This window comes from Melospiza georgiana, chromosome 1, assembly GCF_028018845.1.
Source record: "Melospiza georgiana isolate bMelGeo1 chromosome 1, bMelGeo1.pri, whole genome shotgun sequence".
NCBI lineage: Eukaryota > Metazoa > Chordata > Aves > Passeriformes > Passerellidae > Melospiza > Melospiza georgiana.
The window spans coordinates 143,445,815-143,459,948 of NC_080430.1; the positions used below are offsets into that span (position 1 = coordinate 143,445,815).

General features: G+C 38.0%; 1 protein-coding gene across 1 annotated transcript in view; it reads left to right on the forward strand.

Moving 5' to 3' along the window:
- Positions 1-14,134, forward strand: part of NSMCE2 (NSE2 (MMS21) homolog, SMC5-SMC6 complex SUMO ligase) — a 126,304-nt gene that overhangs the window by 290 nt on the left and 111,880 nt on the right. The window contains 1 exon segment of the mRNA XM_058031473.1: positions 3,449-3,596. Coding sequence (XP_057887456.1) covers positions 3,449-3,596 — 148 coding nt within the window.

Genomic DNA, 14,134 nt, shown 5'->3' on the forward strand with positions numbered 1-14,134 from the left:
GAGCCTCCGGCTCGGCGGGCGCTGCTCCCCTGCCCGAAAAGGGAGGGGTCTCCCTGTGGCCCCTCGTCACCGAGTGTGCCTGGGGCTGGACACTGATCCTGCTGCTCAGAGAGCACTTAACACCTGTAGGGCTGCTGTTACAGAAACAAATAATAGTGTTTTCTTACCTCTGCTTCATAGTTTGAGATATTGAAGCATAGAGAGTTTAGGTATTTCCGCAAATATTTGAAATAGCGAACAGAATAGAAACTATATTTTTTTTGGTTCTTTATCCTGTCTGGACCATTTCACCACTTGCTGAAAGAAAAAAATAAAACAGTGTCCCCAGTAGTTTCCCATTCAGCACGGAGTTTACTGGTTGTGTTTCCTGCAGAGAGGGGCTGGGGGTTGCACATGGTAAAGGTGCTTTGAGGCACCCACTGAAGTTTCCTTCCATTTCCTGGCAGAAAAGAGTGTGGTGGAAAAAACACTGCAGTGAAACCAGTTCCAGGGAGGAATGTGCCCCTCCCTTGGAAGGCAGAATGGACAGCTCCAAGCTGAAGTTGAATTCACTTAGAAAGTTCAAGAGTGAAATCTTTGCCTTGGGATCTACAGGAGAGCTGAGGCACAGCTGACAGGCTCAAAAGAGCCAGCTGGGAAGTGATGGGGGAACAGGAGCTGAAAGCCCTGAAGTGGCAGAGCATAGGAGATAAAAGGAAAGCAACACATGTGCCAAACATGCTCCACTGCCAGGGTTTAGAAGTTGTTGAGACAATGCTGGATCCTGGGGTGGTGGCCATCTACTTTTCTCTCCCCATTTTCTCTTTCTTTCTTTCTTTCTTTCTTTCTTTCTTTCTTTCTTTCTTTCTTTCTTTCTTTCTTTCTTTCTTTCTTTCTTTCTTTCTTTCTTTCTTTCTTTCTTTCTTTCTTTCTTTCTTTCTTTCTTTCTTTCTTTCTTTCTTTCTTTCTTTCTTTCTTTCTTTCTTTCTTTCTTTCTTTCTTTCTTTCTTTCTTTCTTTCTTTCGTTTTCTTACATATTCTTCTCAAAATGTGTTGTAAATCAGACTGAAAACTTCCAGTGTCTTCTTGTGTCTGGAGAAGTTAAAGTTTGGGAAGTGCTTTATTTTGGTCTGGATGTTTTAAATTTTGCCAAGTACCTTATTCTACTTGAATGTTCCAAAGTTTTTGTTTTTCCCATGCACTGCCCAGGGTATATCCCAGTGCCTTCCTCTGAACCCCTCAGGTAGGCTGGGGCATTACAGGATTGCAACCAGCTTCCAAGAAAAATAATCTTTTATTAAAAAACAAAAAAAGGAAAATTAATCCAAAAGAAATTACTTTCCAAAAGATAAATTGAGGTGAACCTACCACTGCAATGATTTGATTTAATGTCATAACCAGTAACTTCTGCTCCTGTATAGTTTGCTCATGAGAATGAAGGAGCCTTTTAAACTTTTCAATGTTGTTTTTTTGTTTTTTATTTTTCAGATTCCTGCTTTCACAGTGTGTGTCTGTGAAATTTCCAAAAGAACAGCAGGCTTTCTCAGCAAGATTTAGATTTACCAAGTTCAAGAGGGGAATTAGGCTCTATTTGTTAACTTTGATGCACAAAATGGGCTCAGAAAGATGAAGCTGCTAACATTTGACTATTCAGTAGTGTACGTTTGGATCACAGAGGTTCTATACAAACAGTCTTGCTAAGATGGCAAACAAGTACCTTAAAAAAAAGTTAAATAATATACTAGCTGAAGGAATTTGTTATTAAATATTCAAGAGCATCCTTTTTCTTTACTCTCAGTGAGTTCTATAAGGAACTTTTGCCTTGTCTTCTGTTGTCACTTTGACAGCTCTAAAGCTCTGTAATGATAGCAGTCACAGTCTTCTGTCAGGGAGAACATGAGCTGACATAACAAGAGCTGTAGTTGAAGTCTCCTGCATCTGGGGAAAGATGCACCTTTAGAAGGGGATAGAGAGGAAGACAAATTTGCATGTAATTAAGAAGTTCAGTTTGTGGTGAGGTTGAACTGTTGTTAAAATGTTGCTGGAAGCACCTCACCTAAAGATGGTGTAATAAAAGATCGTATTGACTGGCCAAGCACATTTTATAAATGGAAAAAAGGAAAATTATAGGAAATAAACATTAGGAGACAGCAGGTGTTCAGGTGTCCTAGTCTGTATGGTACTCGTGTGGAATGTGGCAATGTTCACGTTAGGGGGATCACAAGGTGGAGTTCTGAAGTTTCAGGGAAAGCAGTAGAGAGAGATACAGCCTTAGATACAAAGCATGGGAAAAGCACTCTACTTTCTATACATCTTTCCCACGTTGCTGTTGGATTATAGCCTGTTAAAGGTTGTTATTGATAGAACAATTCTTTCCCTTCTGGTATACCCCAAATTTGTTTGTGGATTCTGCTCTCTATCTCCCCCAATGGCATCTCAGTGTAGTCCTTGAACATACCAGTTATTCTTTACATGGACTAATGCAGTATTTCTGACTAAGAGTTCTGCTTTGCTGTGTCTATTTTTCTTTTTCTTTGGTGTATCTAAAGCTGAAGCAGAATTTTTCTAATCTGCAACTTGAAGTATAAAATTGTTCACACCAGGTTCATGTTTGTCACAGTAGCTATGTGACTGAGTGGGTTATGGCAAAGCATGAAGAAGGAAGAGCAGAAATTAGGGATTTCTGGGAAGAAGCCAATGGATGTGAGCAGTGTGGACAGGAACAACATAAGCCAAAACACTTAAAGGTTCTACTAACAGAGCAGCTAATCCCCACAAGGGTGTAGGCTGTGGGTGTGTATTGCAGAGCCAGAGGGTGGTAAAGAAGATAAACAATGGTACCTGGGTGACTTAATTTTGTGCTAATGGAAGATGGGTACCAAAAGCTTGTAGCATCTTTGGCAGAAGTAGACAGCATTTTAAAGGTGGGCTTTTATTTAAGAATGATGCTAAATGTTTTAAGTACATTCTTAGTAGAGTGACTCTTTGTTAGATTATTTTTTCCAAGGGCCAGCTACTGATGAAACTAAATAGAGTGTGAGAAACCATATTTCTTCCTAGGCTAATTGATTATATGCCTAGATAACCCAGACGAGTTTTTGGGCGTGTGGGCTTTTTTGGATCTTATTTTGGATCTGAAATAGAGCAGTAGTTTTCAAGCAGCTGTAATTGTGGAGTTTGAACTTCACTGTGGTTTAGTGGTAGAAATGAGCAGAGAAAAATGCCAGTTGCTTTTAGTGGTGCAGTTTTGCTTAATACTGAATTGGAGGTGAATTGAAAACCTGTGATGAATTGCATTTTCACTGAATTTACTGACATCTTGGGAGCTAAGTTTTCATCCCTGCTCCCTAATGCTTCAGTGATTCTGTTGACACTGCTTTATGTTTAGCTATCTATTAGAACTTATGTTTTCTCTCCCAAATTCTTTGTGTGCAAACTGCTTTTAATTTGTTCTCTCTGTTGTTTCTAGAGTAACACTTTCAAGATGTCAGGTGGTCCAAGAGTCTCGTTCAATGCTATTGATTCAGCTCTTTCTTCTTTGAAAAGCTGCCAGTCCTACATCAACTCTGGGATGGATGTGGCTACTCAGGTTGCCCTTGATCTTGTGGAAAGTTTCAGTAAGTATATTCTCTCTTGTATTGCATTCTGAATCATTTGGGGCAGATGAGTCCCAGACCTGTGTATTTTGACTTAGTTACTATTAATATCGATCTTTATTATAGCTCTTCTGGCCTGGCCAGGGTGTTTTCATTACAATCATTTCACTTAAATGAAAAATTTCATTTAAATGATAAATTCAGTGAACACATAAATACCTGGCAAACACTGTCCTTGCTTTTGTGACAGCCAAGACTAATTGTGTTCAAGTGATTGTTACCCTTCAGCTTTGTAGAAACTTTAATATTGCTGAATGAGATGGAGAAAGCCCCTCAAGTGGCTGAATAAAATGAGTTTTCATTATCATACTGCTTCTTTGTGTCTGTTTTATTTGACATTCAGGGCAAAATATATTAAAATAATGCTAAAGATCTTGAATACAAAGTTTGAGACACCTGTTAGGGGATGCAGGTTTTTAAATGCTGTCTCTCCTGAAAATCAGGCCTTTTTTAGGGTGCTTCAATTTGGACATTTCCAAAGTGGGGTACTTTAAATCTCCAATTACTGCCCACAGTCTTGTCATTGCTATTTCACAATGAAAGGAGCACTGCAAAGCTACTTTTCAAGGACAAACATTAGCTGACCCATTTCCCTGTCTTGGATCTGTGTTAATGTTTTCATTAGGGAAAAATAAAAACTTTAAAGCTCCAAACACCTGATAGTTTCAATAAAGAGTGGAGAAGAATCTCCTGAAAGAAAAGCTCTGCTGTTCATTATAACTCTTGCACTCAGCTAAGCCAAGGATTGTGTACAATCAAGATTAATGTTTTTCTCTTGTCTGGTGGGATAGTTCTCTCTCCTTTCACCTTTTTATCCATGCTGCTGTCAGAGACAATTGACATGCCATTTCTAGCAGGAAGAGGAAATGGAAAGCTTGTCTGAACCCTCACCTGGGGATCCCCTTTGACGTAAAGCTCATGGAACCAGTTCCATTTCCCTCTGCTTTAGCAGTCACCATCTCTCCTACTTTGTCATAAGCAATGCATAGAAATACATGGAATGTACTGAATTCTTTCATCCCCAAGACCACAGAATTATTTATTGTAATTATTTATACAAAAATTAAAAGTTGTTTGTTAATTGCACTTTTCAGTAGAAGCCCCTGTTTCATTTGTATTGAGAAGGGTGTAAGGCAACTTAAGCTCAACTGTGCAGGTCTGCAGCTGCAAGTCTGTGACTTGTACTCCTAGGAAATGTCCCTTCCTCATTTGTCTGCTTCTGACACATTAATCTTTAATTAAAAGCTTGAAATTATTTTGTTCACTTAACTCAGTAACCAAAAGGACCATTTTTAGCATTCTGTCCTGAGAGAAGGAGATTACTCCTCATGAAATACCTGGTTACAGTTAAGCTACATCGTGTGACTGGAAAATAGCTCCTACCTAGGCCATAACACATTTTATTCCAGCAGAGGCAACTTTCCTGTTGAATTATGGTTATAGAATTATCAAGCATGATCTGATATCATAGTACATCCCATGGCACTACAGAGGTGTTCCAGATGTGTAGGTCATACTTCTTTGATCTAGTGTTCCCAAATTACATTTTCACCTACAACAGTTGTCTTCTTCACTCCTACACCTTTCCTTGCAGAAATACTTACATGGAATGAACAGATAGTGAAGGTCCTCACTTCTGTAAGGTTTGGTTTTCATTACCCTGACCACTTTGTATTGTATTTGTGGGATGCCCCGTGCCAGGAAGGAATGATGAATCTGACTCCATGTTCTCAGAAAGTTGATTTATTATTTTATGATACTATATTATATTAAAGAATACTAAACTAAACCATACTAAAGAATACATAAAGGATACTTACAAGTAGGCTAAAAAGTTAATAATGAAAACTCGTGACTCTTTCCAGAGTCTCGGCACAGCTTGACCCTGATTGGCCAGAGTGAAAACAATTCACAGAAAACCAATGAAACAACCACCTGTTGGATAAACAATCTCCAAACACATTCCACATGTGAGCACAACACAGGAGAAGCAAATGACATATGAATTTGTTTTTCTTTTTCTCTGAGGCTTCTCAGCTTCCCAGGAGAAAATCCTGGGCAAAGGGATTTTCCCAGAAAATATGAATGCCACAACTCTGCTTGAACACTTCAAGTTCTTGTGCTCCTTGCAGAATGCCATCAGGAAGGATACTGGGTTTCTGTGGCATGACCTGCTTGGTAAACTCTTGGTGTTTTGTAATAAGCACATCTCATCTGCTGGACTTGACTGTTCAGCTCTTACCTCCAGCTCATACGCAACAATTTCTGTTTCTAAAGCTGTTGCTTGTCTGTCCTGCTTTGCCTTCATTTCTGAGGCAAAATACTAATTTAATTTTGAGATAGAGTTAGATAATATATTTCTGTGTTTTTCTGTCTAGTTTGTAATTTGCTTTTATTTCCTTTGCAAAATTTGACTGTCCAGCTTCTGACAGGTTCCATTGCCAGGCTTTGTGGAAGCAAGGAATTCTGTTGCAACTGTTTGTTGTAGTTTACAAGCGCTTTTTCTGTGTGTTTATTTTGTTCCTATAGTCTTTCATAATGGACAATGCTGTTGTTTGTGAATAGTAATGAAGTACATAGCAAGTACATAGCATAGTACATGAAAAAAAATTACATTTGCTTCTTAAGGTAACTGAAAAGACGGAAAAGTTAGTTCAGTGAGTAATTTTTCCTCTCTTAATTCCTATTCTCCACTGACAAAATCCTGAAAACATTTACTGTTAAATGTATTTATTAAATGTTTATTTTGTTCTACTCCTGTATTTATGGTTTATGAAAAGAAATTACTTGTGTTCAGTGTTTGGGTCAGGCATTGCTTATTTATGAACCTGTACAATCTCTAGAAAAATAAGGCTATTTCTTATTAATAAGGCTATTATTAATAATAGCTAAATGAGTGCAGAATAATTTTAATGTACGTGATAATGAAAACCTCTTATTTTATAAGGAGTTTTGTTGATGTCCATGAAGTTAAATTGTTGATTAAGATCTCCCTGTCAGTTGAGAACCTGCTGACTTTTAGCACTGAGCATTGGTGTTATGAACATGTGCTAGCAAAGAGACAGAATTTTAAAAGATCCTGGAAGGGTTTAAGGATCTAGAGGTAAAAATTAGTTTCACCAAACTGAATGTGAAAAGGAAACAGCCAATTTAAAAGCTCATTTATTTAATGAGTGAAAAAGAGAATTTTAAAAGATCCTGGAAGGGTTTAAGGATCTAGAGGTAAAAATTAGTTTCACCAAACTGAATGTGAAAAGGAAACAGCCAATTTAAAAGCTCATTTATTTAATGAGTGAAAAAGAAAGATAAACCTTTTGTCCTTCTCAGTCTTTCTGCTGATTATCTTTTAGGTACTGACACTGTCTAATGGTTGTATTTTTCTTTTCTTTACAGAACACTGCTGTTGTATAGAAGCAGTTTGAAAAGTTACTATATAAGTAAATTATGTAAGCAAAAAATCAGACTGTGTACACTTGGTTTCAGTATGTCCTACACTCAAAATACTCTTGGACATTCTGTGGCCCAGGCTAGTAAAATACTGAAGGAAAGGACACACTGATATTTGTGAGTGGTCCATCAGCCTTCCAAGAGTCTGAATATTTTAAAGCTAAAGCACATGCTTATGTCCTTTGCTGGACTGGAGACCTAATAGATTTGAGAATTTGAAGATGACACTGTTCAAAATCAGTTATAACGCAAGTAAAATCCTCTCAGTTCTACTGTAATTTGCATCTTTCTAAGTTTTGCCTCATTCTGGTTTTGAGTTTTAGTAGTGTGATTGTAGAAAGAGAATTCATTAAGTCATTTGTCCCAAGTACTTGTTTGGCAACATCTCTGAATTGTAGTGCTCTAAGTCCTGTGTTGGCACCTCTGCACACAAAGGAACAGCTGTTTGCACTGCTAATTTAAGTTCTCTTGGTTGAACTTGCTTTACTTACCTACTTGGAGTAGTTCTGTAGACTTAGAAATCACTGATGGACATCCATGTCAAATACTTGAACCATAAGTTTTATTATCTGTTTTTGGAATTAGTGAAACCTGCAATTCCATGTTGACTGATGTGCTGATTATGGTAAGAATATGCTGGCCCAGGACAAATTTGTCATATCCATGACAGACATCCATTCTCAGGTTTGCTCAAAATTTTTGGCTGTAAATTTGGTCAGCTTGCTGAGGATGGCAGTTTCAGATGACTCTTCAGCAGAACTTTCTCAAGAATATAGGATTGTAAAGTATGGAGAGCTGTGGATATTTGAATGAAGAAATCTAACTCATGGTCATCTCCAGGCTTCCAGTCCAACAACTGCTCTCTGTAGATGGAGTATTACTTTTGTCTGGGCTGAAATCCAAACTGGGATGATTGTCCAGTACAAATGGGAAATAACTTGGAGGTCTGGAGAGTATCCTAACTACAGGCAAGATAAGAATTTCTTAGCATTAAACTTTTGAAAAGCGTTTTCAAGAATGAACAGTTAGGGTTTTGTCTAATTAGCTGAATGGGTTTTCTGTAGAAAGCAAGATGCTTCCTTGATGTCTGGAACACCCTTTCAGCCACACATCACTTTCCCAGTGTGAAGTGTAGAGGCTATGAAATGTGGAATAGCTGTTTTTGGGAAGCAGTTATTGCAGGTGAATTCTAATCTTACTTAAGGATCAAAAGAAAGAACTACTTTTTCTTCAAAAACTTGCCGAAATGTCATGGTCAGCTGCTGCCCATGGCTGTTTGCCATCTGTATTACAGAGCAGTGATCTTCCTGTAGCACTATCAGGATCTGCTTGAGAATTCCTCCTGTTTTCTTACCATCCTTTGAAGGGTTTTTCTGCTCACCACTGTGTACAGAACAGGCCCAGGGGTCCTAAAAATGTCAGTGATACAATTCTTTGGCATGTTCCCCAGATTGAGTTAGAGTTACAGCTCTGGCTTTTCTTTCTTGTCTAGTTATTACATAACCTGCTCCTTCTTCCAACAGAGTTTACCTCAGTTCTGTCTGCTTACTCCATTTGTCTGATTCCCTGTCCCAGGGCTGCCTCTGTACTTTTCTTCATGCAGTATGCACCACTACATCTTATATGTTCAATGTCCTCCTTTTCTGGCTGCTGTCTCATCTCCAGTTGATTGAGATCTAGTGTGTAAACAGTAGTTGATAATGTAGGATCTTCTAACCCTGTGAGATTCTCCACATTACTTTGACTTCTATCACTGCTCACTTAGAATGGTTTTAGCAAGAACAGCTCTAAATGTTGCTGAGGGTTTTTGACATAGGACGAAGTGTGGAGCATACAGATCTGGCAATTAGCCTTGTTTTATGAAATTATTGCCAGCCTTTTGATAGACAGTTGGATGAGTTTGTATAGAATATCCACTATTCTTTGGAGTGACTTTCTGAACCCATTGCAGCAGCCTAAAACAGTCAGACTTGAACATTCTATGTTTGTTCATCCCTGAGAGAGGGGCCCTTTCTATGCAAGTGTCTCTGTCATTGACCTAAAACTTCTATTGGAATGGTATAAACTCCAGTATGAAAATGGACTCTGTAGCTGTGCTTGAATATCAAATTATTTGGTTGTTTTCTTTGTTCCTTTTTTTCCCCCTACCTTATTTTAACTTGGAAATTCAAAGACAGGATTCCTGCAGTATCATACCATAACGTGAATCTTGACATTGATAAGGTTCTTGTGCATGCAATGACTATGATGTAATTGTTCTGGGATCCAGAACACCTGTGCTTCTAAAATGTTTATGATCTCTTAGTTTCCATGGTGTTAGAGATCATTGTGCTTCATAAAAGTAATCCAAACCTAAGGTACTTGTCCTGAGAACAGGCTGTAGCAAATAGGCTGGGATGACACTTTGTGACTTGCTTGAGTAAGAGGAGTGAGCATGAAAGTCCTCTGACTGAGGAAATAAGCAGGATAAACTTTGCCTTGCTGCCCTATCCTTGTCCAGGCAAGATAAGCCATGTCAAGATGTTTTCTTGCACATCCTGCCTTCTGTCACATACAAATGGTGATTTGGTCAAGTGTCCAGCTCGCAGTGGCCTCGTAATGGTCAAAGCTGTGGTCTGTGCTGCAGGCACAGTTCATGAGGAATCAGACCTTGGTTTTCATGCTTAGGTCCATATCTGTGAAGGTGCTTGTGAGAAGAAAGAAGCAAAGTTTTATAGGAATACAGTTTTTTTCTTAGTGGAGAACCTAAATGTAGATTTTTTTGTTTTCTTGTTGAAGAATATACGTGTGGAATGTCAAAGTCCAACCTGGAGATAAATGGCTTTTCACTGATACTTGCTATACAGAAATGTTTTCTAGTTATGAGGAGGTAGAAAATGAAGAGAGGCCAATGATACCTGAAGTTCATCCTTCTGTGTTAGACTCTACTAGATGCTTCCTGTGAAGCTGCAAGAATTCCCTCATGATACCATGCTGTTCACAGAGGAAGTTTTATTCTAACCCCAGTTTTTTCTCTGCCAGAAGCTGTTTGCTCACTGACTGCTTTGTTGCTACACCAGTGTCTGTGGTGTTGATTGGTGACGTGCACAAACTCAGTGTAGGCACCAAAATTACATCTTTCTTGGGAAGTTCTTTTCCTGTTGCCCAAAGTAAGCTTGTATTTTGTGGTATGGGAAATAAAATGTTCCATATTCCTTTCAAAAATACTAATTTTGCTGTCCTTCAAATCCCTTTCTTAAGATTAATCATTTTAGGGAAGATGTGCTTTTAATCTTAACTTATGCTTCTGTTGTGCTGTGCTTCTTGTATTGTTTTACACATATTTAACCTTTCAACTAGCAATGAGAATGATGTATTTTTTTGAAGTAGATAAGTATGTGGTGTTACACTTGGAGTATTTCTTCTTCAAGTAATTTTATTCTTTGAATCAAGAAAGACTGGTTGAGTTCTTGTGAAATGCTTTTCTGAAAACAAAAAAGTTACATTTTTTGCACTATGCTCTGCAGTCAATATAAACATTTTGAGAAGATAGAGTTGGATTAATTTTTTTTTCTCCCTCTCTTTACTTGCAATGTTTATATCCAGCACTGATGAGCTCTTTGCTGGAAAGCACTGGTTGGCTCTGGAAGCTGCTCTTCAAAGCAGTCCAAAAAAGGAGAATTTGGAAATGTGTCTTGTTTCAAAATCTGGAAAAATATGACTTGTAATGAAAGATTTTTGTTCTTTTATATTTATCCAAACCCACTCTGACTGTAGTCTGTAATCTTACAAAGTGGGAAGAAACAAATATGTAGTGTTGTTACTGTTTCCTAGCTGTAATTTTGACTGCAAGAAGAGCACAGTGCAGTGAGGGGAAAGCAGCTAAATTAAGCTGTGATAAGCTATATTAAGCAGCTGTATTATTGTCTTAAGCAGCATGCTTTTGTTCTGATAGCTCTTTTTCAGTTTGGGTGCTCATTAAGCTGGGTGCATCCAAGTATTTTTGTTCCTCAACTTCAGAAGTTCCAAGGACAGAGAAACCCTTTAGGTGGCAGCAGAGTCTTTGCTTTTTACTTCACCTGCTGTGGCACTCTGGAACTCACTCCTAGGATGGATCTGAAGGTGTTGCTGCATGCTCTTGCATTTAGTGACAAGAGAATATAAATGGAGGATTCAGATGAATAGAAAGAGAATTTGTATTATCAGATCAATACAGATCTTTGCAATAAATTTATACATTTATTCTTGTATGAAGCTGCTATGTTGTGGTTGATCTAGAGAGTATGAACCAGACTGAAATCCAGGCTTGATTTAAAGCTTAACTGAATAACTGGACAGAAAAACTGTCCTTAGTGTGTTCTCATGGAAATGTACTGACAGTGTGCACCTGAGCAAAAGGTCAGAGCTGGACAGACCTGGATTTTGTCAGAACTCCTACGAGTGCTCAGATAAAAACTGCACAGTTTTATTTCACAGCTTTTGGTAGGTGGTATTTACATAGTGTCTGGTGTCAAATACATGCATATGTATGTGTGAATATTTATTCCATTTTCTTTGGTATCTTTCTAAGGCAGTGGGTAGTTTTCTCCCCCAAAGGTCATTGTGAGTCAGAGAGATTTGCAGCCACCTGGTGGGTTACCTCATGTACCCATAGTTACTATAAATTTCTCTGTCCTAGACCTCATAAAATCTCAGTAGTCTTCAGAATAGATCATAAGTGGGATTTAAATGCTGTGCAGACCTTTTTGGAGACCCTCTGTGCACTAGTGATGTTAACCTTGAGAGAATGAGTGAGTTTAGAGCTGTGAGTTATAGGCTTGAAATTGCTGGGTGAGGTTCTTTGGCCTCTGCTATGCATGAGATCAGAGCAGAATGATGCTGATGGTCTGCTGCAGCTTAGAAATACTATGAAGTACTGCAGAGGTCCTGTGTGGGCTCTTTAGCACAAAGATAAATCAACCTTTTTGAACAAAAGCCAAAGAGGAATATTTTATCTGAGTAATTTACTGTATGAAAATACTCTCTGTAGTATATAAATCTGTCATTTTCTTATCATCATATTTCTGCTACAGAAATGTGGCAAGAAGAAAATACTACTAACTCCTGCTTAAATGTAGAGGCATACAGTATATATAGAAAGTAGTGTGGGCTTTGAAGAACCCATTCTGAAGGCTTTAATTTTTATCAATTTAAGTAGATCAGAATTTAGCTTTCAGTGATCTAATTGTGTGCATAAAAATTAGGGAAGGAGGAGGAATGCACAAAAGTAGAAAAAACCCTGGGGTTGGCAGCATTCAGAAAGATTGGGAATATAAAGCAATTATAGTTCTTTTCTTGATTCTTTCCACTAGGAAAAGATTTATCTGGGTAGAAAGTGAGCATTGTGCTGACATGTTCTTAGTGTTTGGTCACAACATGAAAGGAGCCCTTATGTAGATGTGATCATTCTGAAACTTCCTCCAGAGCCCTATGAATAGACACAGGACACTTATAAAAATTTTGTTTTTCCTTTCTCTTCCTCTTTGTCTCTTCAGGAATTCAGGATTTTGTTGCTAATTTTTACCTTGGTTTTTTTGATACTCACAAATTTTGTGAGTGAACATAGACTTAATTACTAGAGGTTTTTAATACTTTCAGTTAAAAAAAAAAACCCTCTGCCTCAAATCCAGGTTTTATGACATGTTTTATGAAATTTATACCAATGTTATATAGCCCTGATGCTCCAGTGAAGAATGAATATTGTAATATGTACTGATTAAATTCCAGGAATTTAAAGGGGAATGTTTGCTTTTTCAGTTAGAATTGTGTGTAAGACTTTTGTGTTCCTTACTGACACTGCAACCTATGAAAAATGCCATCCTTTGGAGGATAGGCAGGGGTTGGTGGTCTGAATTGGAGATTTAGAATACTTTTAATTATAATTTTCATAGATTATTTTGTTTCCCTTCTCATTTTGTTTACCATTTTCTCCAAAGAAGAACAAGGAACACATTATATGAATGAGATAAAATAACTGAGGTACTCTTGAGTCTAATTTTTCTGAGTCCTTAAGGCTGGGACTAACTGTGCTTTCAAACTGGCATCACACTGTGGCCTTGAGGAAGTCACTGGAGTTCACAAAACATGAATTTGCCTTCTGTAAAAAAAGGTGTCAGGAATGTTTTGTGAGGATGTATGAATATCTCAAGCTCCTGTGTAGATATTCACTTCTGGTTTTGCTTATGTCATCTGTGCCTGGGTAAATTATATTACAAGAGTCTAAAAATAAAGTGAATTGTCTGTAATGGTGGTAGGTGATTGGAAAAAGTAGGAGAAAGGTGGCCAGGAAAAAATGTGTGTACAGGGGAAATAAGAGGCAGCAGAAGACAACAGACCAGCAAAGATATCATCCTTGGCTTTTAGTGAATTGACAAACAGGAAGTGTCACAACTGTTGGTGTGATCCCACAATTACAGGTGATATGAAATGGTTTGAACCACTGAAATACACACAGGGCACTAAATGAAGATTTGCATTTAGATGAAGTTTATGAGTGAGACACAACCATGTCTGCAGGAGGGTAGTCTGGTGATTAATAGTGGGATTAATACTATGTGAAGAGAAAAAATTTTACACAGATTCAAAAATGTGCTACTAGAACTGCTTACAGAAAGAAAATTTACAGTGAAACTCACAGTTCAGCAAGAGGTAGGCTGAAGAATCCATCCTATCTCTGAATAAACTGTTCAACCTTGTGTTTTCTTTTGTGTTGCAGTTTTCAGGCACTGGATCTTACATTTCTATCTGATAATCAAAGAGCCCAATATGTTCAGAAGTCTTCAAGATGTTAGTGGTAGATCATGGACAAGTCACCTTTAGCATTTTCAACTTCACAAGTTGAGCTGTTTTAGTCAGTCTTGGTGTAAGACCCACTTTCCAGGCATGAGTAATTTGTGTTGTTCTTTCTTTGAAATACTGAGAGAGCTTATTGAAGGACAATGCAATTAGCAGGATTTAGTCTTTGCCTGAATTATACACTATGTGCTGTTAAAGACAGGGATGCATCTGCCAAATTGTCAGCATACAGCCAGCCC